The sequence below is a fragment of the Chiloscyllium punctatum genome, chromosome 8 (genome assembly GCF_047496795.1).
Source record: "Chiloscyllium punctatum isolate Juve2018m chromosome 8, sChiPun1.3, whole genome shotgun sequence".
In the NCBI taxonomy this organism is placed as follows: Eukaryota; Metazoa; Chordata; class Chondrichthyes; order Orectolobiformes; family Hemiscylliidae; genus Chiloscyllium; species Chiloscyllium punctatum.
Genome location: NC_092746.1, coordinates 109522927 through 109544109, shown reverse-complemented (window position 1 = coordinate 109544109; position 21183 = coordinate 109522927). Strand labels below are relative to the sequence as shown.

The following is a 21183-nucleotide window of genomic DNA, read 5'->3' as shown; positions in this document are numbered from 1 at the left end:
TGGTCGAGGAAGGATTGGATAGCTCAGTGAGACAGGGGTGGGGTTTTGGGGTTTAGAGGCTGGGGATTCCACAAAGATTGGGGGAATGGGGGAGCACTTTAACAGCACGCACAGGGGACCATTCCACCCACCTTTCCTTCCATCTTTTGCTAGCACAGTGAAACTTGATGTGATGGTCATTTTCCTTTCGACTTCCCATGACGCACACAATCTTTTTGGATGGCAAAACTTTAACTTAAGACACCCTGAAAGCAGCCTCAGTTAGAAGAGGAAAGATCGGTCAAAATGAACCATGACATTTACTTAAATGTTTTGAAATTTTATTAATACATTATTGTTATTATTATTATTGTTCAACAGGGTGATGTCTGGTATTTGCAGTTGACATGAGTCCAAATATTTTAGTTATTGATGTACGTAACTCAGCAAGGGTTGTGATCAGGTGCATTTCCTTGGTCCTGCCATAATAATATCATCGACTTGAAGGTTCATTTCAATTGCCTCTGCTACATTCAACAGAACTTGTCTCTTCAGTTTGATGCTCTCCGAAATACCCATTGCTGCCATGTCTCCAAGGGTGCCATTTCTCATATCCAATCCAAATGCTGTTCTCCCTTTGCTATGAGCAGCTCAAAACTGAGCCACTAAATCTGCAGTCACGCCCAGCATTATCAGCTATAACAGTGGGATGCATTCCTAATACTTTAGTGAAAGACCCCATTGCTACAGCTTCCTCACCTGGTGTTGTGACAGCACATTCAGAACAGCTTTTGCCAATAACATCTCTGAACAGTCTCCACCACAAACAGTTCTGCACAGGAAGCGTCCGGTAAAGATTGTTCAGCCTCATCTGGAATTTCCTGAGTAGTTCTGCAAAGAACATTATGTCAGGAGGGAAATTGGGTCCTTAAGCCAGGCTACCTAAAGCCTACATACATAATCAGCTACCTAAAGCCATCTAACAGGGACCTCCTGTTGTACAGTGTTAGGGTCCCTTTCCAGGCCTGGACCAGGAGGCCTGGGTTCAAGTCCCACCTGCTCCAGAACAGGCTGATTAGGAAAAAAAAAGGCCAACCACAGCCCAAGTGACCTCTCATACATGCACCTATAACAATAGAATGAGTGAGAAGAAGGTCTGAAGACCACTCGCTTGGATTTTGCATGTTCCCTCCCATCCACTTTCAGAGAGGTTTTTACAATAGTGGTTGCAAGATCACTGTTGGGCTCTCTGTTTTTATTCCAGATTTTTGTTTGTTCAAATTTTACCATTTACCATGGTGGGATTTGAACTCAAGACCCCAGAATATCAGCCATGGATTTCTGACTGTACAATGGTAATGGTATTGGACCCATTGTCCAGAACTCCACGCTAATAATCTGGGGACATGGGCTCAACTCCCAGCATGGTAAAATTCAGTTAAGGAGCTGGCCCCACAGCGAGCAATATCAATGGTTGTTAAAACCCATCTGCTTGTCTAATGCTCTTGAGGTCAAATCTTCCATCCTTACTTGGTATGACCTATGTTATTCCAAATCCATAGCAATGTGGTTTACTCTTTACTGGCCTCTGGCCAATTTGGTGGTTGAAGGGGGGGAGGGGGGTGCAGGGATTTGGTCTAGCCAGTAACACCCACAACCCAACTTTTCAACTCACTGACCTTTCATCAGAATCCATCACTGCAGCCACAGTATTTTTGCATTTACTCTGGGAGGATCTCAGCTGCTCTTCATAGAATCATAGAATCCTGAGTGTGGAAACAGGCCCTTCAGCCCAACAAGTCCACACCAACCCACCGAAGAGTAATCCACCCAGACCCATTCTCCTACTTTACCCCTTACTAATGTACCTAACTCACAGATCCCTGAATACTATGGACAATTTAGCATGGCCAATTCACCTAACTTGCACATCTTTGGATTGTTGGGGGGAAACTAGAACACCTGGAGGACACCCACACAGACACAGGGAGAAGGTGCAAACTCCATGCAGACAGTTGCCCAAGGCTGGAATCGAACCCAGGTCCCTGGCGCTGTGAGGCAGCAGTGCAAACCACTGAGCCAGTGTGCTGCCCCTTGTTAAAAAAAATATGAATTATAGGATAAATCATCTCCCACATGCAGAAATCTTTCACTGGAATTTCAGCATAAGATTCATGCCCAAGTCCTTAGTGTGTGATTTGTACCCACAACCTTAGGATGCAGATGTTAGCACGCACCCAAGCAAGTTGCAACTGGCATTGCTCAAGGCAAGTACGTCCCTGGCATGACTGACAAAAATTAGGAGAAAGGTACATTGGTTTGAGGTGTGGTGTCTCTTTGGTCGAAAGGAATGGGTTTAGATGAGAGAAAAGTGACTCATTGAGGTAATGTTTGGAGGAGGCGTGGTTCTGGCTGATCTGTTCAAAATCCAAACGTGACTCTGGGAGTCGCAGGCCTGCCTCAATTGGGTAATTGCGGCATTTGAAGCTCCCCAAGCTGGGTTCCCTGCCATGCCACTCCGTGCTGGGAGCTCCTTATGTTTCCAAGGACTTGGAAGAATCACCTTCACAACTGTCAAAAATAACTAGAGGCAAGCTGTTAATTGGCAACAAATGCAACACGACTGAAATAGCAACAGGAGGAATGAATTGCAGTTTGACAAAGATCTTAAAGATTCTGCCTCAGGAACTGCTATTAATGGCCGACATGTATCACAAATAATAAGAGAAAATACTGGCAGGTCAGTCAGCAGAGAGAACCGATGAGTTAATATTTCAATTATAAATGCTTCAGCAAAATGAAATGCTGCTATTTTTATTTCAGATTTCCAGCCCTTGTAGTTCTCTGCTGTTTTGTCACTAATGATGAGTTTGCCTTTAGAATTAACAGCGGACTTAACTCTCAGTTTCTCCCAGATTCTTCTGCAAATCTTAATGAGCAGGACATTGAACTTGGCCATACTGTGTAGAAGTCTGACCTCTGATGTTCCTTAACTGTGTCACCCCAGTGTTTCCTGGTTAACTACTGAGTTGATGCAACCCACACAATCAAAGAGTTTTATTTGGAAGGATTTTATTCTTGAGGTACTCCCGACAATCATTACTTTTCCACCATGCAATGTTGTGCCAAAGCCATCAGAAAAGCTTGACTCTGTAGCTAAAAATATAAAAACACATCTGCTTTAAAAGATATATGCAAATTTCAACACTTGCTATTCAGTATTGACAGTTTAAATGTGGTACGTACTAGCTTTCTTTATTCCCGGAGCATTGCATTCCACTTAAAGCAACCACAAAGCTGTCAGATCCTCAGAATAACCCAGTTGATTCATTATTAGACAAAAGATGGTGAAGACGGCAGGGTGGGAAGTGTTTGGGCACTGTGCCCATTCGCTCCTGCTCAACTGGTCGGCTGCATTGTCTTTGCTATCTAACTATTTATCTGTCTGCCTGTCTATCTATTGTTTTATCATTCCTTTTTTATATCTATGTTCACTTTTTCTTGTTTTCTGTGGTGACAGCACAGGAAGACAGTTGCAAGGCCTACTGTAGTGGCAGCAGTGCAGTGGATCCGGATGTTCAGTCCTCGTGGCTTCCTCATTGGTGGGTCTGGTCCATTCCTCCTGGCTGTGGCGCAATGGTTTTTTTATTGTACTAGCTTAGGGCTGCACAGTAGCTCAGGGGTTAGCACTGCTGCCGCACAGCGCCAGGGACCTGGGTTCAATTCCACCCTCGGGTTATTGTCTGTGTGGAGTTTGCACGTTCTCCTGGTGTCTACATGTGTTTCCTCCCACAGTCCAAAGATGTCCTCGTTTGGTGGATTGGCCGTGCTAAATTGCCCATAGTGTTCAGGGACGTGCAGGCTAGATGAGCTAGCCATGGGAAATGAGGTGTTACGAGGGTGGTGTGTGGATCTAGTGGGATGGTCTTCAGATGGTCAATGTGGACTGGATGGGCTGAATAGCCTCTTTCCACACTGTTGGGATTCTATGATTCTAGTTTGGGAATTCAGATTCTTCACTCAAGGGATTGTGAACCTAACGAATTCTCTACCCTTGAACGTTTTGGATGCTCCATTGATGAATGTTCATTCAGGTCAAGACAGACTAATCTATATATGTCCAGGGAATCAACGGATATGGGAAAGTGGCAGAAAAGTGGATCTGAAATCCAAAATTAGCGATGATCATATTGAATGGTGGTGCAGGTTTGATGGGCTCTATGTTCTATTCCTGTTCCCAATTCTCATCTTCCTGTGTTTTTGTATCATTCAGATCAGAACTTATGTGTTTAAGTCTGTATATAAACTTGAGTAGATCACATTAGCAGATCTTTCACATTGGTGCTGAGGACATCTATATTGTTGGAGGTGCCACCTTTGAAAAAATAAGATACTCAAAGACTGGGAAGATCACATGATACAAAAAAGCCATCTCTCCTAATATCTTGGCCAACAACCATTCCCATATACACGAGTTGTTAAAATAAATAATCAAATCATTTCTTTCACTGCTGTTTGCGACTCCTTACTATTCACAGATCAGCTGCTACATTTTCTCATATAATAATTATGACAGAATCCTGACAGTCAGGCCCTTCAGCCCAACAAGCCCACACCGACCCTCTTAAGAGTAACCCACCCAGACCCACTCCCCTATTGTCATATATTTACCCCCAACTAATGCACCTAACCTACCCATCCCTGAACACTATGGGCAATTTAGCATGGCCAATCCACTCAACCTGCACATCTTTGGGTTGAAGGAGGAAGCCGGAGTATCTGGAGGAAACCCATGCAGACACAGGGAGAATGTGCAAACTCCACACAGACAGTCGCCTGAGGCCGGAATCGAACCCAGGTCCCTGGTGCTGTGAGGAAGCAGTGCTAACCACTGAGTCACCTGTGCCCCACCCCTTACCAGTAATTCCTCAAGGTTCCTTAGACAGCATCTTCCAAACCTGCAACCTCTATCATCTAGAAGGACAAAGGCAGCAGATACATGAAGACATCACCACCTGCAATTTCCTTCATTTCTAATGTGCCAAAATCCTACAAGGCTGTCCTTAACAGCACTATGAGTGTCACTATGAGTGAAACTCCAAGGACTACACCTGTTCGAGAACATGTGCACCATTACTTTCTCAAGGGTAACCTGTGGAGTGTTGCTGAACAGAGAGCCCTTGGGGAGTAGGTTCATAGTTCCTTGATAGTGGAGTTGCAGGTAGACAGAGTAGTGAAGAATGCTTGCCTGTATTGATTAGTGCATTGAGTTTAAGAGTTGGAAGGTCATGTTGGGACTGTACAGGACATTAGTGAGGCCACTGTTGCAAAACTGCATTCAATTCTGGTCTCCCTACTATAGGAAGGATTGTTGAAACTTGAAAAGATTCTGAAAAGATTTAGATAAATGTTGCCAGGGTTGGAGGATTTGAGCTATATGGAGAGGCTGAATAATCTGGGGCTGTTTTCCCTGGAGCATTGCAGGCTGAGGGGTGGCCTTATAAACCTGTGAGAGGCCTGGATAAATAGAGGGCATAGATTTAAGGTGAAAGGGGAAAGATTTAAAAGGGACCTAAGGAGCAACGTATTCATGCAGAGGGTGGTAAGTGTATAGAATGAGCTGCCGGAGGATGTGATGGAGGCTGGAACAATTACAACATTTAAAAGGCATGTATTACATGAATAGGAATGGTTTAGAGGGATATGGGCCAAATTCAGCAGATGGAACTAGATTAATATGGGATATCTGGTCGGAATGGATGGGTTGGACCGAAGTGTCTGTTTCATGCTATACATGTCTATGATTCTAATTAGGGATGGGCAATAAATGCTGGCCTAGCCAGCGATACTGTTACACAGTGAACGAACATAAAATATTCTGTGAACACACTCAAAAAAATGATTCACCAAGGGCAAAGCACTTTGGGACGTTAACATTTCAGAGCAACGTCCTTTCACCAGACCAGGTTAGAAATGAACCGTTGTGAAGAAGGGTCATTGGACTGAAGCATTAAGTCAGCTTTCTCTCTGCAGACACTGCCAGAGCTGCTATGTTTCTCTAGCAATCTGTTTTTGTTTGTGTTAGAAATGAAATGAAAAGATGTGGTTGTGTTGCAGGTGGAACAAGGGGATAAGGGTGTGCAAACAGTTGACTGGCAGGAATAAGCTGAAGTTGAATGGCATGGTACTACAAGCTATGGCTAGACCGGGGTGGATCTGGAATTCTTCCAATTAAAAGAACACCTTGCTGGAAGTGAGTGGCATTAATTGTCCTCCTACAGTTTTATCAAACTATTCCCCATCCATTGTTTTTTTGCTGAAGAAAGAATCTTGTGTTTATGGAGATTTTTTTTAATGGTTCCACTCGCATGCCATGACATGCTTCTTTCCTCTTTCTTACCACCCTCCTCAATCCCATCACATCCCTCCCCAGCCCGGGTGACTTTGATCCTGGGTTACTCATTACCCACTGCTGCTTCTCTCTCTCTGATCCACAGCTACTCTAACTCCACCATCAGCATCCGCACAAGTGTTATCTCTCATCCACCAAACACCTCACCATTTTCTCTCTCTCTCTCTTTCTCCACCTATCCACCTGCTCCTGTTCCCTCTAACAACCCCTCCCCCAATCCAAACCCCCTGTTACCAGCCTAAATACCACCTTTTCCTACCTCCTATCAATTCTGAAAGAGGGTCCCTGGACTCAAAGCATGAACTCTGCTTTCCTCCCACAGGTGCTACCAGACCTGCTGAGTTTCACCAGCCATTTCTGGGTTTTTTTCAGATCTTCAGCACATGTAGTGTTTTGTTCTATTTTGTCTTTGTACGTGCTTGGCACTTCCCACCGAATAAGCAACCACTGCCTCTAATGGATGTGCCCCTTCAGTTAACTAACTGAAGCAATCCAGGCAGACAACAGCTGAGTGTTATTAGAAATCTCAGTAAAACCTACAGGGTGGCACGGTGGCTCACTGCTGCCTCACAGTGCTAGGAACCTTGGTTCGTTTCCAGCTCGGGCGACTGTGTGGACTTTGCACATTCTCCCCCATGTCTGCATGGGTTTCTTGTGGGTGCTCCATTTTCCTCCCACAATCTAAAGATATGCAGGTCAGGTGAATTGGCCATGCTAAATTGCCCATAATGTCCAGGACTGTGCTGGTTATGTGGGTTAGCCATGGGAAATGTAGGGATAGAGTAGGAAGTGGTCTGAGAGGGATGGTCTTCACAGACCATGAATGGGCTCAATGGGCCAAATGGCCTGTTTCCACACTGTAGGAGACTGGCTGTGGAAATGGTAAAAATTTACAAGTGAGTGAAACTAACTTAAAGAAGTGTTCTTTCAAAGAGTCATACAGGTCAGAAACACACCCTTCAATCTAACCAGTCCATGCCAAACGTAACCCCAAACTAAACTAGTCCCACCTGCCTGCTCCTGGCTCATATCCCTCCAAACCTTTCCTGTTTATGTATCCATCCAAATTACTTTTAAATGTTGTAATTGTATCTGCATCCGCTGTTCCCTCAGGAAGCCATCGAGAGCATTCTGCCTGGATGTATCACCACCTGGTAGGGCAACTGTACCATTCAAGATCGGAGATGGTTACAGAGAGTGGTGAACTCAGCCCGGACAATCACAAAGGCCAACCTCCCATCTATAGAATCCATCTCCCAGACCCGCTGTCAAGGAAAGGCCACCAGCATTCTCAAAGATCCATCCCACCCTGGCAATGTTTTTCTACAACCTCTACCATCGGGGAGAAGGTACAGAAGCCTGAACACATGCACCAGCCAGTTTCAAAGTAGCTTCTACCCTACTGTTGTTAGAATACTGAATGGACTCACAAACTCTTAACATTCGCCTGTACCTGTGGTTTTGTTTTTGCTGCTGTTTGCCTATTATTTACTTATCTACGCTACTTGTCTGTGTGATCTGCCTGTATTGCTCTCAAGACAAAGCCTTTCACTGTGACTCGGTACACGTGACAATAAATTCAACTCAATTCAGTTCAAGTACATTCCACCACCCTTTTTAAAAAAAAGTCTGTGTCTTTTTTAAAATCTCTCTCCTTTCACCTTAAAAATGTGCCCCCTGGTCTTAAAATCCCCCATCCTGGGGAAAAGGCAACTACCATTAACGCTTCCTATACCCTTCATTATTTTATAAACTTCCATTATTTTATAAACTTCCTTCAACCCCCTGCGCGCCAGTGAAAAATTCCCAAACTTTCTTTAGAACTCAATCCTTCCATATCTGGTAAAACCCTGGTAAATCTCTTCTGAACCCTCTCCAAATTGATATCATCCTTCCTATAGCTGGGTGACCAGAACTGGACACATCCTGTATAATCTCAGCATGACTTTTTCTCATTCAATGAGACAAGAGCAGCAGAATGGTCTCGACAAGAGCAGCAGAATGGTCTCCCTCGGGGCTGACGTGATTCGAAGATACAATAACCAAGTGGTAATTCCACACGAACCCCGTGTTCCTGGGTGTACTGGCCCAGGGGACTGAGGGAGGTGGTAGCAGAGCGCCTCGGGGGTTGTACAAGGTACAGAAAGCCTTTGGCTTTATCCCCAGCCGGAACAGCACGGTGTGCTGGCTGAGCTCGGGGCCAGTTCGAACATCTCAAACTCCACCGAGCAGCCGCTGGGCTGGAACGGGAAAAGAATCAGAAGGGAGGGATGGAGGGAGACTCAACCGCGCGACATAGACACAATATTGACCTCGGATGCTGCCTGAACTGCTGTGCTCTTCCAGCACCACTGACCAAAATCTGGTTTCCAGCATCTGCAGTCTGCAGGTTATATTTTTACCTACAATATTGACACATTTTCAAATGGGAGGTGGGGGAGAATGTTTTTTTTTAAACAGCCTTGTTCCGCGTGGTGTCGTAGGAATGGAGAATCTCTTAGCAGCCGAATTATAACTCCAGTTCTGCAGAGACAGCGGTCCAGAGCAGCATCCTCAGCGTGACAGAGAACTGAACGGGAGACTGAAATCCTAAATAGGGATTATTTTAACATAAGTGTGTGAATATATATATATATATATATATATACAACTGCCTGCGTGCAGTACCAAAAGAGAAGCTGCATTAACTCTCCACAGAACAACATCCTACTTCCCGATGTAGGAGTTAGTTTCAGCAGAATTTGTGAAATGGCAGTATTTTTGTTTAATTGCATATGCATGTGTTAAAGTGCTCAGTCGGGAAACTGTGGTCTTTGCAATCACTAGATTCCTAGTTCCCCGCTCTGAATAAAACCTCCTGGTGCCCAGAGGTGGAACTATCTCCCTTTTCAGTGAGGTGGACCACTCGGTCCAAACTGGCTAGTTCTGACGAAGGCTCACTGGACTCGAAGCGTTAACCGGGTTCCTTTCTGTCTACAGCTGTGAGCAGAGCCGCTGAATTTCTATAGCACCTTGTGTTTTTATTTCCCTCTTGTTTCCGCTATTTTAACCTATTTGGATGTGTCAGGTGGCATCTCTGGGTCAGAAGGAGAGTCGAACCCAGTCCATCGGTCTCACGGGGTAGAGGCACGCTCCCCGCTCCACGAAGACCCTCAACGTTCATCAGAACCCACCCTCGCGTCCTGAAGACCCCACCTCCAGCCCACCCCGAATATGGAGATTTTAAACACGTAAGAGGGCAGGCCACATAAATGAACAAAACCGATTTATTTTATTTTTAAAACACCAGAAAGAACCGCAGATGCTGGAAATCAGAAACAGGCATTGCTGGAGAAACTCAGCAGGTCTGGCTGCGTCTTAGGAGAGAAAGCAGAGTTTACGTTTCGGGTCCGGGAGCCCTTCAGTTTTGTTTTTGTTTCTGAAACTTGATTTATCGATTTTTTTTAAAAAAGGAACTCTTACCTGGAGAAATCTGGACTGTGGGGAGCTCCACAACTGAGGGGTGACCCTCTCACTGAGCTTTAAGCGCTGGCACTCTGCTCCTGGTTAAAAAGGGGGTCCTTTTCCCTACCCTCCCTCAACGATGTTGAGCTGCTCCCAGAAGGTGCGTTGTTAAAGAGCCCTCCGGGAAGAGTAGGCGGGGTTGGGGCAGGATTGCACAGTTTGGCTGTGAGGAGATCTCTTTAAATCCAGAGCCAGCCTCCTGTCTCTCTGACACACACACACACACACACACACACGCGTTTCTCTAGCTCCCTCTCCCTGCATGGTTTGTCAGAGGGTGGAGGCTGAAGGAATAAAGCAGAGTTGCTGAGCTTGCCGGCTCCAGTTCGTGAGCAGAGGATTGGGGGACGGGAAGGAGAGGAGAGCTTTGTGCCAGGGCCGGGTGAGTGGGCAACTCTCCCATGCCCCTGCACGGAGCTTCCTGCATCTTTGCTGCTGAGAACAGCCCGCTGTCTCCCTTTCCGAGCCGGGACAGAAGAGGTTGAAGATGTTCAGGAGGGGACGGTTTACTCACTGAGAGAGCGGTGTTACTGAACAGCTCATAGGACACGGTAAATGCTGGGCGATTATTTCAGCGGCTTTTGCGCGGTTCAGTGGCAGCCTTCAGGAACCAGTCAAACATGAGTCGACTTTCTTTTTTCTTAATGAAAAGCTTAGGCATGGGGGTCTGCATGTTTCGGTGATTGCAACTGACCTGCCTCACTGCCCTCTGCGTGCAGTGACTGACCTGCCCCCCGTGTGCAGTGAGTGATCTGCCCCCTGTGAGCAGTGACTGATCTGCCTCCTGTGTGCATTGGGTGCCCAGCACCCCCTGTGTGCAGTAGGTGCCCAGCCCCCCCCCCACTGTGTGCAGCGGGTGACTTGCCCCCTGTGTGCAGTGACCGACCTGCCCTCTGTATGCAGTGACTGATCTGCCCCATGTGTGCAGTGAGTGACCTGCCCTCCCTGTATGCAGTGGGTGCACTGCCTCTCCTGTGTGCACTGGGAGATCTGCCCCCCCCCGTGTGCAGTGGGTGACCTGCCCCCCCTGTGTGCAGTGGGTGACCTGCCCCCCCTGTGTGCAGTGGGAGTCCTGCCCCCCCCAATGTGCAGTGGGAGACCTGCCCCCCCCCCCATGTGCAGTGGGAGACCTGCCCCCCCCATGTGCTGTGGGTGACCTGCCCACCCATGTACAGTGGGAGACCTGCCCCCCCCCATGTGCTGTGGGTGACCTGCCCCCCCTGTGTGCAGTGGGAGCCCTGCCCCCCTGTGAACAGTGGGTGACCTGCCCCCCCGCCCCCGTGTACAGTGGGAGACCTTCCCCCCACTGTGTTCAGTGAGTGACCTGCCCCCCCCCGTGTACAGCGGGAGACCTGCCCCCGACTGTGTACAGTTGGTGACCTGCCCCCCACTGTGTGCAGTGGGTGACCTACCCCCCCCCCGTGTGCAGTGGGAGACCTGCCCCCCTGTGTACAGTGGGTGACCTGCCCCCCCCTGTGTGCAGTGGGAGACCTGCCCCCCTGTGTACAGTGGGTGACCTGCCCCCCCGTGTACATTGGGTGACCTGCCCCCCCCGTGTACATTGGGTGACCTGCCCCCCCCGTGTGCAGTGGGAGACCTGCCCCCCTGTGTGCAGTGGGAGACCTGCCCCCCCTGTGTACAGTGGGTGACCTGCCCCCCCCCCCGTGTACAGTGGGTGACCTGCCCCCCCCCGTGTGCAGTGGGAGACCTGCCCCCCACTGTGTTCAGTGAGTGACCTGCCCCCCCCGTGTACAGTGGGAGACCTGCCCCCGACTGTGTACAGTGGGTGACCTGCCCCCCCCTGTGTACAGTTGGTGACCTGCCCCCCACTGTGTGCAGTGGGTGACCTGCCCCCCCCCCCGTGTGCAGTGGGAGACCTGCCCCCCTGTGTACAGTGGGTGACCTGCCCCCCCCTGTGTGCAGTGGGAGACCTGCCCCCCTGTGTACAGTGGGTGACCTGCCCCCCCCGTGTACATTGGGTGACCTGCCCCCCCCCTGTGTGCAGTGGGTGACCTGCCCCCCTGTGTACAGTGGGTGACCTGCCCCTCCCGTGTACATTGGGTGACCTGCCCCCCCCCTGTGTGCAGTGGGAGACCTGCCCCCCTGTGTACAGTGGGTGACCTGCCCCCCCCTGTGTGCAGTGGGAGTCCTGCCCCCCTGTGTGCAGTGAGTGATCTGCCCCCCTGTGTGCAGTGAGTGATCTGCCCCCCCAGGGTACAATGACTGACCTGCCCCCCCAGGGTGCAGTGAGTGACCTGCCCCCCTGTGTGCAGTGGGTGACCTGCCCCCCTGTGTGCAGTGGGTGACCTGCCCCCCTGTGTGCAGTGAGTGATCTGCCCCCCCAGGGTACAATGACTGACCTGCCCCCCCAGGGTGCAGTGAGTGACCTGCCCCCCTGTGTTCTGCGGGTGACCGGCCCCCCTATGTCCAGTGGGAGCCCTGCCCCCCCTGTGTGCAGTGGGAGCCCTGCCCCTCTGTGTGCAGTGGGAGCCCTGCCCCCTGTGTGCAGTGGGTGCCCTGCCCCTCTGTGTGCAGTGGGTGCCCTGCCCCTCTGTGTGCAGTGGGAGCCCTGCCCCCCTCTGTGTGCAGTGGGAGCCCTGCCCCCTGTGTGCAGTGGGTGCCCTGCCCCTCTGTGTGCAGTGGGTGCCCTGCCCCCCTGTGTGCAGTGGGTGCCCTGCCCCCTGTGTGCAGTGGGTGCCCTGCCCCCCTGTGTGCAGTGACTGACCTGCCCCCCCTGTGTGCAGTGGGTGCCCTGCCCCCCTGTGTGCAGTGGGTGCCCTGCCCCCCTGTGTGCAGTGGGTGCCCTGCCCCCCTGTGTGCAGTGGGTACCCTGCCCCCCCTGTGTGCAGTGGGTGCCCTGCCCCCCTGTGTGCAGTGACTGACCTGCCCCCCCTGTGTGCAGTGGGAGCCCTGCCCCCCTGTGTGCAGTGGGTGCCCTGCCCCCCTGTGTGCAGTGACTGACCTGCCCCCTTACACCAGCTAATTTGATTTCAAAGAAACCAAAGAGACAGAAGTGCTAGAGACACTGGGGGGAACAGTTCTGGAGAAGGCACACGGATTGAGAAGCTCTAACTCTCTCTTTGTATATCCACAGATGCTGTTGCCTAGTGTCTCCAGGGTCCTACCACCAACCTGCTACTTGCCTTGGTGAGCCCAGCTTGGCACTGTTGTCCCGAGAAATGGAGAGTTCGAGTGGGGCTGGATTTGGAGCTCACCCCCCTTGGGGCAAGGGGTGTCTGTGAGAGGCAGAAAGAGAGGGAGCATTAAAGGGGACTAATCCACCCCCTCCATCTCCCCACCACTGTTCTGGACAGTGGGGAGGAATAAGCATGGATGTATCCAACAGCTCGCTGCAGTGGGGCAACAGGAGCGAAGGGCAGCTGCCCCCTGGAGGGGTATCCGTATTCAGCATCCTGGCCCTGACGCTGTTGGCTGGCCTGGTGCTGGCCACGCTGCTGTGGAACGGCCTGGTGCTGGTAACCATCCTGAGGGTGCGCGCGTTCCACCGAGTCCCGCACAACCTGGTGGCCTCCATGGCGGTGTCGGACGTGCTGGTGGCGGCGCTGGTCATGCCCCTGAGCCTGGTGCACGAGCTGCACGGGCGCCGCTGGCTGCTGGGCCGGCCACTCTGCCAGCTGTGGGTCAGCCTGGACGTGCTGTGCTGCACCGCCAGCATCTGGAACGTGACCGCCATCGCCCTGGACCGCTACTGGTCCATCAGCCGGCACCTGGAGTACACGGTGCAGGCTCGGCGCCGCCTCTCCAACCTCATGATCGGTTTGACCTGGGCGCTGTCCGCCGTCATCTCCCTCTCGCCGCTGTTCGGCTGGGGGGGCAATGCCTACTCGGAGCGAGACGGCCGTTGCCAGGTCAGCCAGGAGCCCTCCTACACCATCTTCTCCACCTTTGGCGCCTTCTACCTGCCCCTCTGCGTGGTGCTCTTTGTCTACTGGAAGATCTACAAGGCCGCCAAGTTCCGCATCGGCTCCCGCAAAGCCAACACAGTCAGCCCCATGCCCCAAGTGGTCGAGGTAAGCTCCCTCTGCCCAATACACTCCCTCTGGTATCAGCATCACCCCCTGGATGTGGTTATGGGAGGGTTAAGAGACAGAGGGCGCAGGCAACAGTAGATCCAGACGTGAGAAAGACAGAAACCTGTTAAAAAAAAACTTCAGTGAAATAACCCAAGGGAAGAGTTCAGACAGGGAGAGAGAGAGAGAGAGAGAGAGAGAAAGAGATATTTGCCGAGAAGAGAGAAGAGAATTATCAGGGAAAATGCATGAGAAAGACATCCCAGGGAAAAAGAGAGATCCCATGGCAGAAAGAGAGCAGAGGGAGATAGAAGGGAGCCCCAGGAAAATGTGTGTGTGTGTATGAGAGAAAGATGGGTGAGTGAGTGACCTCAGGGGGGAAAGAGAGAGAGAGAGAGAGAAATCCCACAGAAAGAGACAAAAGGGACTTCTCAGGGAAAGTGAATCAGAAAGACATTGGTCAGAAAGTCAAAAAGAAACCAGATGGAGAGAAGGACCCCCAGGAAAGTGTGTGTGAGTGAGAGAGAAAGAGACCAGAGGGGGAGTGAGTGACCTGAGAGAGAGCATGAGATATCCCACAGAAAGAGAAAGAGAGAGATAGAGAGATTCTGAGGAAAGTGTGGATGTTTCTGCTTGACGGAGAGAGAGAGGAAGATGCCATGGGAAGAGAGAGAAAGAGATTTGAGGCAGAGAGAGAGATCTCCAGGAAAGTGTGGATGTGAGAGAGAAATGTGTCTGTGTGTCTGTGAGATGCCACAGAAACAGAGAGAGAATGAGACCAGAGGGAGAGAGCCTCAGGGGAAGAGAGAGATGTGGGGATTTAGAGAGAGCCATTCCTGTGAAAGAGAGAGGGATATCTCAGGGAATGTGAGTGAGTGAGACAATCCAAGGAAAGTGTGTGTCTGAAAGAGATATAAAGAGGGAGAGAAAAGACCTGAGGGAATGTATGTGAGAGAGAAAGAGAGGGGAAAAGAAGGATAGGTGGATCCTAAGGAGAGACATGTATATCCAAAGGAAAGAGAGATGGAGGGGGACAACATTAAAAATCACAAACATTAGAGATAAACTGACAAAGGAAGAGAGGCACTGACAATGGGCTGAACCTGTCTTGTTCCACAGCGTAACCATTCGGTGACTCTGAAGAGGAAGATTTGTCTTCAGGCAGTGCTGACAGAGTGGACAGTGAGACAATGAGCAATGAGAGAATGAGACTGCCCAGGACCACTAACACCAGGAAAAGCAGGGAGAGGCGGGGAAATAGTGCAGAGCAGAAACAACACAGATGCAAGGAGAGCAGTTTCAAAGACAGCAAAAAAAAACCAATAGGATGAAAGGAAAAGAAATACAGGAAAATAGGGAGCAAGATCACGGAGAAAGCAAGAAAACTGACGGTAGAAAAGTGGGACCACAGACAGGGAGAGGAAAACGGTTCGAATTAATATTAAAATCATAGAACAAATCTGAGAAGGAACAAGTAGACAGTAAATAGAATAACCAATATGAGGAGGGGAAAGAGAGAGGGAAAAAGTAGTCATAAAGGAAACAATGGGGTGAAAGAGAAAGATGGAGAGATCAAAACAGAAAGCATAGAGACAGAGAATAAAGCAATGGATTTAATAGAAAGTGAATGGAGGGAGAGGATAAAGATGCAAGGAAAAAAGAGCAGGAGAAAGTGTGAGGGGAAGGGGAACATGTGAGAGGAGAGGGATATGTAGGGGAAAAGGGCAATGTGTGAGAGCAAGGAGTGGATGTGAGGGGAATGTGTGAGGGGAGGGAGGATGTGTGGGAGTAAGGGGGGGATGTGGGGGGAGGGGAAGGGGGATGTGTGAAGGGGATGTGAAAGGGGATGGGGAGGGGGTATATGTGAGGAAGGGGGATGGGGAGGGGGGATGTGTGGGCGAGGGGAGGGGCGATGTGTGAAGAGACTGGGATGTGTGAGGGGAGATGAAGGAGGGACATGTGTGAGGGGGATGGGGAGGTGGGGGGACTGTGATGGGGATGGGAAGGTGGGGGGATGTGTGAGGGGAGATGTGTGAGGGGTGGGGGATGTGTGAAGGGGTGGGGAGATGTATGAGGGGAAGAGGGGATGTGGGAGGAGGGATGGGGAGAGGGAGAGGGAGGAAGGGGATATGTAAGGGGGAGGGGGATTGGGAAGGTGGATTGGGGGAGGGGGTATAAGAGGGGAAGGTTTGAATAAAAGGGAGGGAAACAGAAGAAATTAGGGAAGTGTCAGTGCGATTTTGCAGCCAATGAAAGATTGGAAAAATAAATGGGCCAGTCAGAGACAAATCGGGCACAGAAACAGTGAGAAAAAATTGAAAGGAAGAGAAAGGAGATAGTTGAAGGAATGCTTCGTTGTATGAACTTCTGTCCAGTGAAAGTGCCGACAGTCTGCTTTACTGAGCAGCAACGATGCTGTGTTGAAACGTGGGTCTTGGAGATCTGCTGCTGACTGGTGTGTTCACCCTGTCTGTCCAGGTGAAGGAGGCGAACCAGCAGCCTCAGATGGTGTTCACTGTGCGGCACGCCACGGTCACCTTCCAGACGGATGGAGATACCTGGCGGGAGCAGAAGGAGAAGAAGGCAGCGCTGATGGTCGGCATCCTGATCGGGGTCTTCGTGCTGTGCTGGATCCCGTTCTTCATCACCGAGCTGATCAACCCGCTGTGCTCCTGTGACATCCCGCCCATCTGGAAGAGTATCTTCCTCTGGCTGGGCTACTCCAACTCTTTCTTCAATCCCCTGATCTACACCGCCTTCAACAAGAACTACAATAACGCCTTCAGGAACCTCTTCTCCCGGCAGAGGTAGAGCTTTGGCCGGCTGCTGTCACAGCCCTCTGTCCAGTCTTAGTCAAGACAAATGAACACACCCACACCCACACACACACATCGAGAGTGCATGGCCAATGTGAACCAAAAAGCTGCAAAGATGCCTTGGAAATTAGGGGGGGGGGGGGGGTCGAAGGGAGCTTGCAGTGCCACGTTAGCCAAACCTATTTAGCAGCTCCGACGCTGTTTCTTGTACAAACCGAAACAGCATTTGTGGCTCCGAGCGTTTGCAATCGAATATTCCCTTGTAAAGTATCTGTACATATTTCAGTTGGACATACAGTGCCACCCAGCACCCAGAGCAGCCAGCCAGTGTATCTGCCGTCACTGGGTCCACTGTGGGACTGACCATAAAGACCGACCAGAAACGAACGCCGTCAAACCTATTTTATATTGAACTGCCGTGTCCATCTGTCTTCATTCTGTGTGACCTAAGGGGTCTCTCTCTCTCTTGCAATAGTAAAGATCCTCTTGAAAATGGTAACTTTGTTCATTGCTCGGAATAACTCACATGTACTTTCTCTTTGGTTTAGAGGTAGCACAGAATAATGCGCGCAGCTGTGTCAGAAACAAAACCAGAGGAACCACAAGCTAAATTATAAACGATCGAAGCATACAGAGCCCGGAGCGGGTCATTTAGCCCATTGTCACTGTCCCTTTGATTCCACGTACTGTTTTCCTGTATTTGCCCGTTTTTCGGCAGTAACCTATTCCCAGGATCTGCTTTGCTTCCTCCCGAATAAAAGGGAGAGAGATATGAACCAAGCACATTTTGAAAAGGCAGATCGTCCCTTTGGGGACCTGGACCTTGCTCGTTTGGGGTGTAGTTCTGTTAAAGCATTACTTTCTTAAATATCTTCATCATTCTCCTTTTTTGGAATGAACAGGTACAAAAACTCAATGGCCCAGGTCTAATCATTTTCAGTATTGGGCTGAGATTACATCAAGCACTGCATGGCTGCTGTACAATCAGATCAATCAGCCTGGCTTTATTGAAATGCACTGAAGCAATCCGTGAGGGGTATGTAACCCGCATCACTAGGACGCTCATATCCAAGGAATCTCATTCAGTTCAGGGTGGTTTGTGGCAGCAGGGAGCTGGGGGGAAAGGTCCTCAAGACCCAGTAGGACTACACACATTGCAACAGTGAACTTGCATAACATGGTAAATAATTGGCAAGTAAGATTCAAAGCCAAGAAATGCAAGGTCACACGTTTGTGGAGGAAGGAAATGACGTCACTTATTCCTTGGGAAGTGCAAGGGTAAATGGGGGAGTGAAGCTCACAGATCAGCAATCAGTGAGAGTTGCACATCAGCAAAGCAAACCAAATGCTACGATTTTATTGTGAGCAGATAGAATTAAAAAATAGTTAGGCTAAACCTGCCTCAAACCTCAAGTGGACCTCAGAGTACTGTCTACTGTTCTGGTCTCCATGTTACAAAAAGAGGAGGTTGAGGTACTGGAGAGGACGTAGAGAAGACTTGGAAAGATCGTATTCGGAATGCGTGGGTGTATATATCCGGAAAGGATTGGCAGACTTTGCAGACTGTCTGTGGGGGGGGGGGGAAGGAGATGAGAGGCAACCTAACAGAGGATCATATAACATTTTGATAGTGTGTGGATAGAAAAGGAGGAAATTGGCGCTGTGCAGGCACGATGGTCTGGATAGCACCTGAGCAATTCTGTGCTGCTGTTACGAAGAGAGAGAGTGCTTTGTCTTCTGAGAAAGTACATTACCAGAGGCCCGTCCATAGAAGATAGTTTACAAGAATTCTGAAAGGGAAACGTCTTTACCCAAAGAACATGGGACTCGCTACTACAGGGAGTGGTTGATACAAATAGTTAGAATGGATTTACGGTAAAGCTATACAGGCATATAAGGGAGAAGGAATAAGATATCTATGATGATGGATTAAGGTCAGGAAGTATATGAGGAGGCTAGCATGGATGGTTCAACCTTAAAAACTCTTGGTTTGCAGGTGTTGGCTGAGATCTTTTGTATTACCAGCATTTCCTACTTTTATTTCAGATTTTTTTGTTATATTATAAGAGTGTCTGTCGACAGTTTAATCTGCAGCGCCTACCAGATATTTTCAGGGATCTTGAGGATTACAAAGTGCTGTTGTTAGTCAGACCTTCTCTCAGAAAGTCCAAGAAGGCTTGGAGCAAGTGTACAGGTCAAAGGACCTACTCTCAAATCAATCGCTGCCTTTCAAATCAAATTGAATCACCGTTGGGGTTACAGGGTCATCCAATCTGTCTCTTGCCAAGATTGCTTGTATATTGTGAGTAGCTGCCTGTCTTATTGTGAGGCATCTCTCGGCAGATTGGCATTCAGTGGCAAAAGAGACGAGATCTGGGGGGGGGGGGGGGGGGGGAGTGAGTTTTGTTTTGTACACTTTGTCGTTATCATCCGGAATTCACTGCTGGGAACTGTGACAGAAGCAGGTTCAAAAATGCTGTCAAATGGAGAATTGGAGAAATTCCTGAAGGGGAGAAATTTGCGGGGTTGTGGTGAAAGAGCAGGGGAATTGGTCTAATTGGGAGCTGTTTCAAAGAATGAGCACAGACACAGTGGACTGAATGATCTGTCTCTGTGTGGCAACAATATCAAGTTGCATGGGTTTAAAGCACTGAACAGACCATTTGCCTGACTAGTCTATGATACCTCATCAAACCTGGCTTCTAATTCAGAGCAGATAGTTGCCAGATAATACCCTGGAAGGCTGCCTACCGATTTGCAATTTACTTTTTAATTGGATAGACTTTGATCTGCACCAGCATTGTCCATCTTTCTGGGGGGAGAGGTCATATTTCAATCTTGTGTCGGCAGGACAAATGAGCGTGTTGTGGAAATGGATGGTAATGCACAGATGGAAATTTAGCTTGATATTGTTGAAACAAAGCATTTTCATGCACTTAGCCGCAAGGTAACGCCCTTCTGTAAGGGTTAGCCAATGTGGGACAGTAAAGTTTCCAAACACCGACCCCCACCCCATGCAACACACACCATATAGCCTCACTGTCTCACGGCTTCTCTCTGGCTGCTGCACTCTCTTCACATGCCAGTTTCTTTCACCTAGCCTTTCCTTCTCAAGTTTGCTCTCTCTCTCTTCCAAGCCTAATGCCCCATTCTAAAACGCAGGAACATTGGAATTAGGAACAGCATTCAGCTCTTTGAGTCTTGCCTTGCCTTTCAACAGTATGAGGGCTGACATGGTTGTGGTCTCAACTCTGTCGTCCTCTCTCCTCAATAACGAATTACCCTCTCGTCTGTCAAACATCAGTCTGACTGAGTTTTGAATATATTCAATGACTCAGCCTTCATCACCTTCTGAAGAGAATACCAGATTACCCCCTTAGATTGACATGTCAACTGGATTAAACTGGAACTTGCAGCTTTCAGTCACCACATGAGAAAAATTTGACCCTCATCACAATTACAATTTTTCAGAAACACAGAACCATGCAAACATTAGATTTTTTGCATTAGCCTTTTCGTCATTGTGTACGGAAGACACAAATTTAAAACCACAGTTAGAAACATGATCTATCAGGCTATGTGGTTATTTCTGAGTACGGATGTTTTGTTTGAATGGTGACATGGATATTTTAATGTACGATTTAATCAAAGTGTTGGATTTATCATGTTTTCAGACACTCTGCAGTGGCAACCCTAACCAAACTGTTGCTCTTTCCCCAGAGTATTCTTTCCTCTCTTGTCTGATATAAACCTTTCCCACAATTTTATTCAATCTTCCAAAAGTGAATCGGTATAGTTTGGACCTAAAGTCACTTTTTAAACAAAATAGTGCCTTCTAAGAAAGATCAGATTTTTAAATTGCATAGGGTATTAATGCTTGTTATTCCATAAGATTATCCACATTTCTGGTATTTAGACAGTGTCTATGCACCATGCTTCTTGATACTTAAGATTGCCTGCCCCTGGAACAAGGTTAGGTTGTCCTTGTTTCTTTCAGAGGGGTTATAGAGACAGAAGGTCTGTTGTCTGCGTTTATCTACTTGAAGAAGCTTTTATGTTTCTCACTTGTATGATGAAAGGGGAGTGGCCAGTTCTCCCAGTTCAGCTTTTCTCTGGTTTGGCTTGATGTTTAGCAGGAGAAAGTGAGGACTGCAGATGCTGGAGATCAGAGCTGAAAATGTGTTGCTGGAAAAGCGCAGCAGGTCAGGCATCATCCAAGGAGCAGGAGAATCGATGTTTCGGGCATGAGCCCTTCTTCAGGAATGAGGAGCGTGTGCCAGCAGGCTAAGATAAAAGGTAGGGAGGAGGGACTTGGGGGAGGGGCGTTGGGAATGTGATAGGTGGAGGGAGGTCAAAGTGAGGGTGATAGGCCAGAGTGGGGTTGGGGGCGGAGAGGTCAGGAAGAAGATTGCAGATTAGGAAGGTGGTGCTGAGTTCGAGG

General features: G+C 49.0%; 1 protein-coding gene and 1 long non-coding RNA gene across 4 annotated transcripts in view; both read left to right on the top strand.

Annotated features, from left to right (window-relative positions):
- The window catches only part of LOC140480813 (uncharacterized), a 38954-nt gene extending 30965 nt beyond the window's left edge, over nt 1–7989 (top strand). Inside the window, exons 2-3 of the long non-coding RNA XR_011961407.1 lie at nt 6097–6232; nt 7505–7989. This is a non-coding gene — a long non-coding RNA (uncharacterized lncRNA). The remainder of the gene's footprint in view (nt 1–6096; nt 6233–7504) is intronic.
- Nucleotides 7990–8511: 522 nt separating this feature from the next.
- Nucleotides 8512–17237, top strand: htr5ab (5-hydroxytryptamine (serotonin) receptor 5A, genome duplicate b). 3 transcript variants are annotated; one of them, XM_072576232.1, is made up of 3 exons: nt 8512–8528; nt 12990–13926; nt 16405–17237. In XM_072576232.1, the coding sequence occupies exons 2-3, from the start codon at nt 13225–13227 to the stop codon at nt 16735–16737; spliced, it is 1035 nt and encodes a 344-aa protein (XP_072432333.1). In that variant the 5' UTR covers nt 8512–8528; nt 12990–13224; the 3' UTR covers nt 16738–17237. The 3 variants fall into 3 exon arrangements, with proteins under 3 accessions (XP_072432333.1, XP_072432332.1, XP_072432331.1); XM_072576231.1 differs by lacking the exon at nt 8512–8528 and adding an exon at nt 9941–9995; XM_072576230.1 differs by lacking the exon at nt 8512–8528 and adding an exon at nt 10023–10446.
- The last annotated feature ends 3946 nt before the right edge of the window (nt 17238–21183 follow it).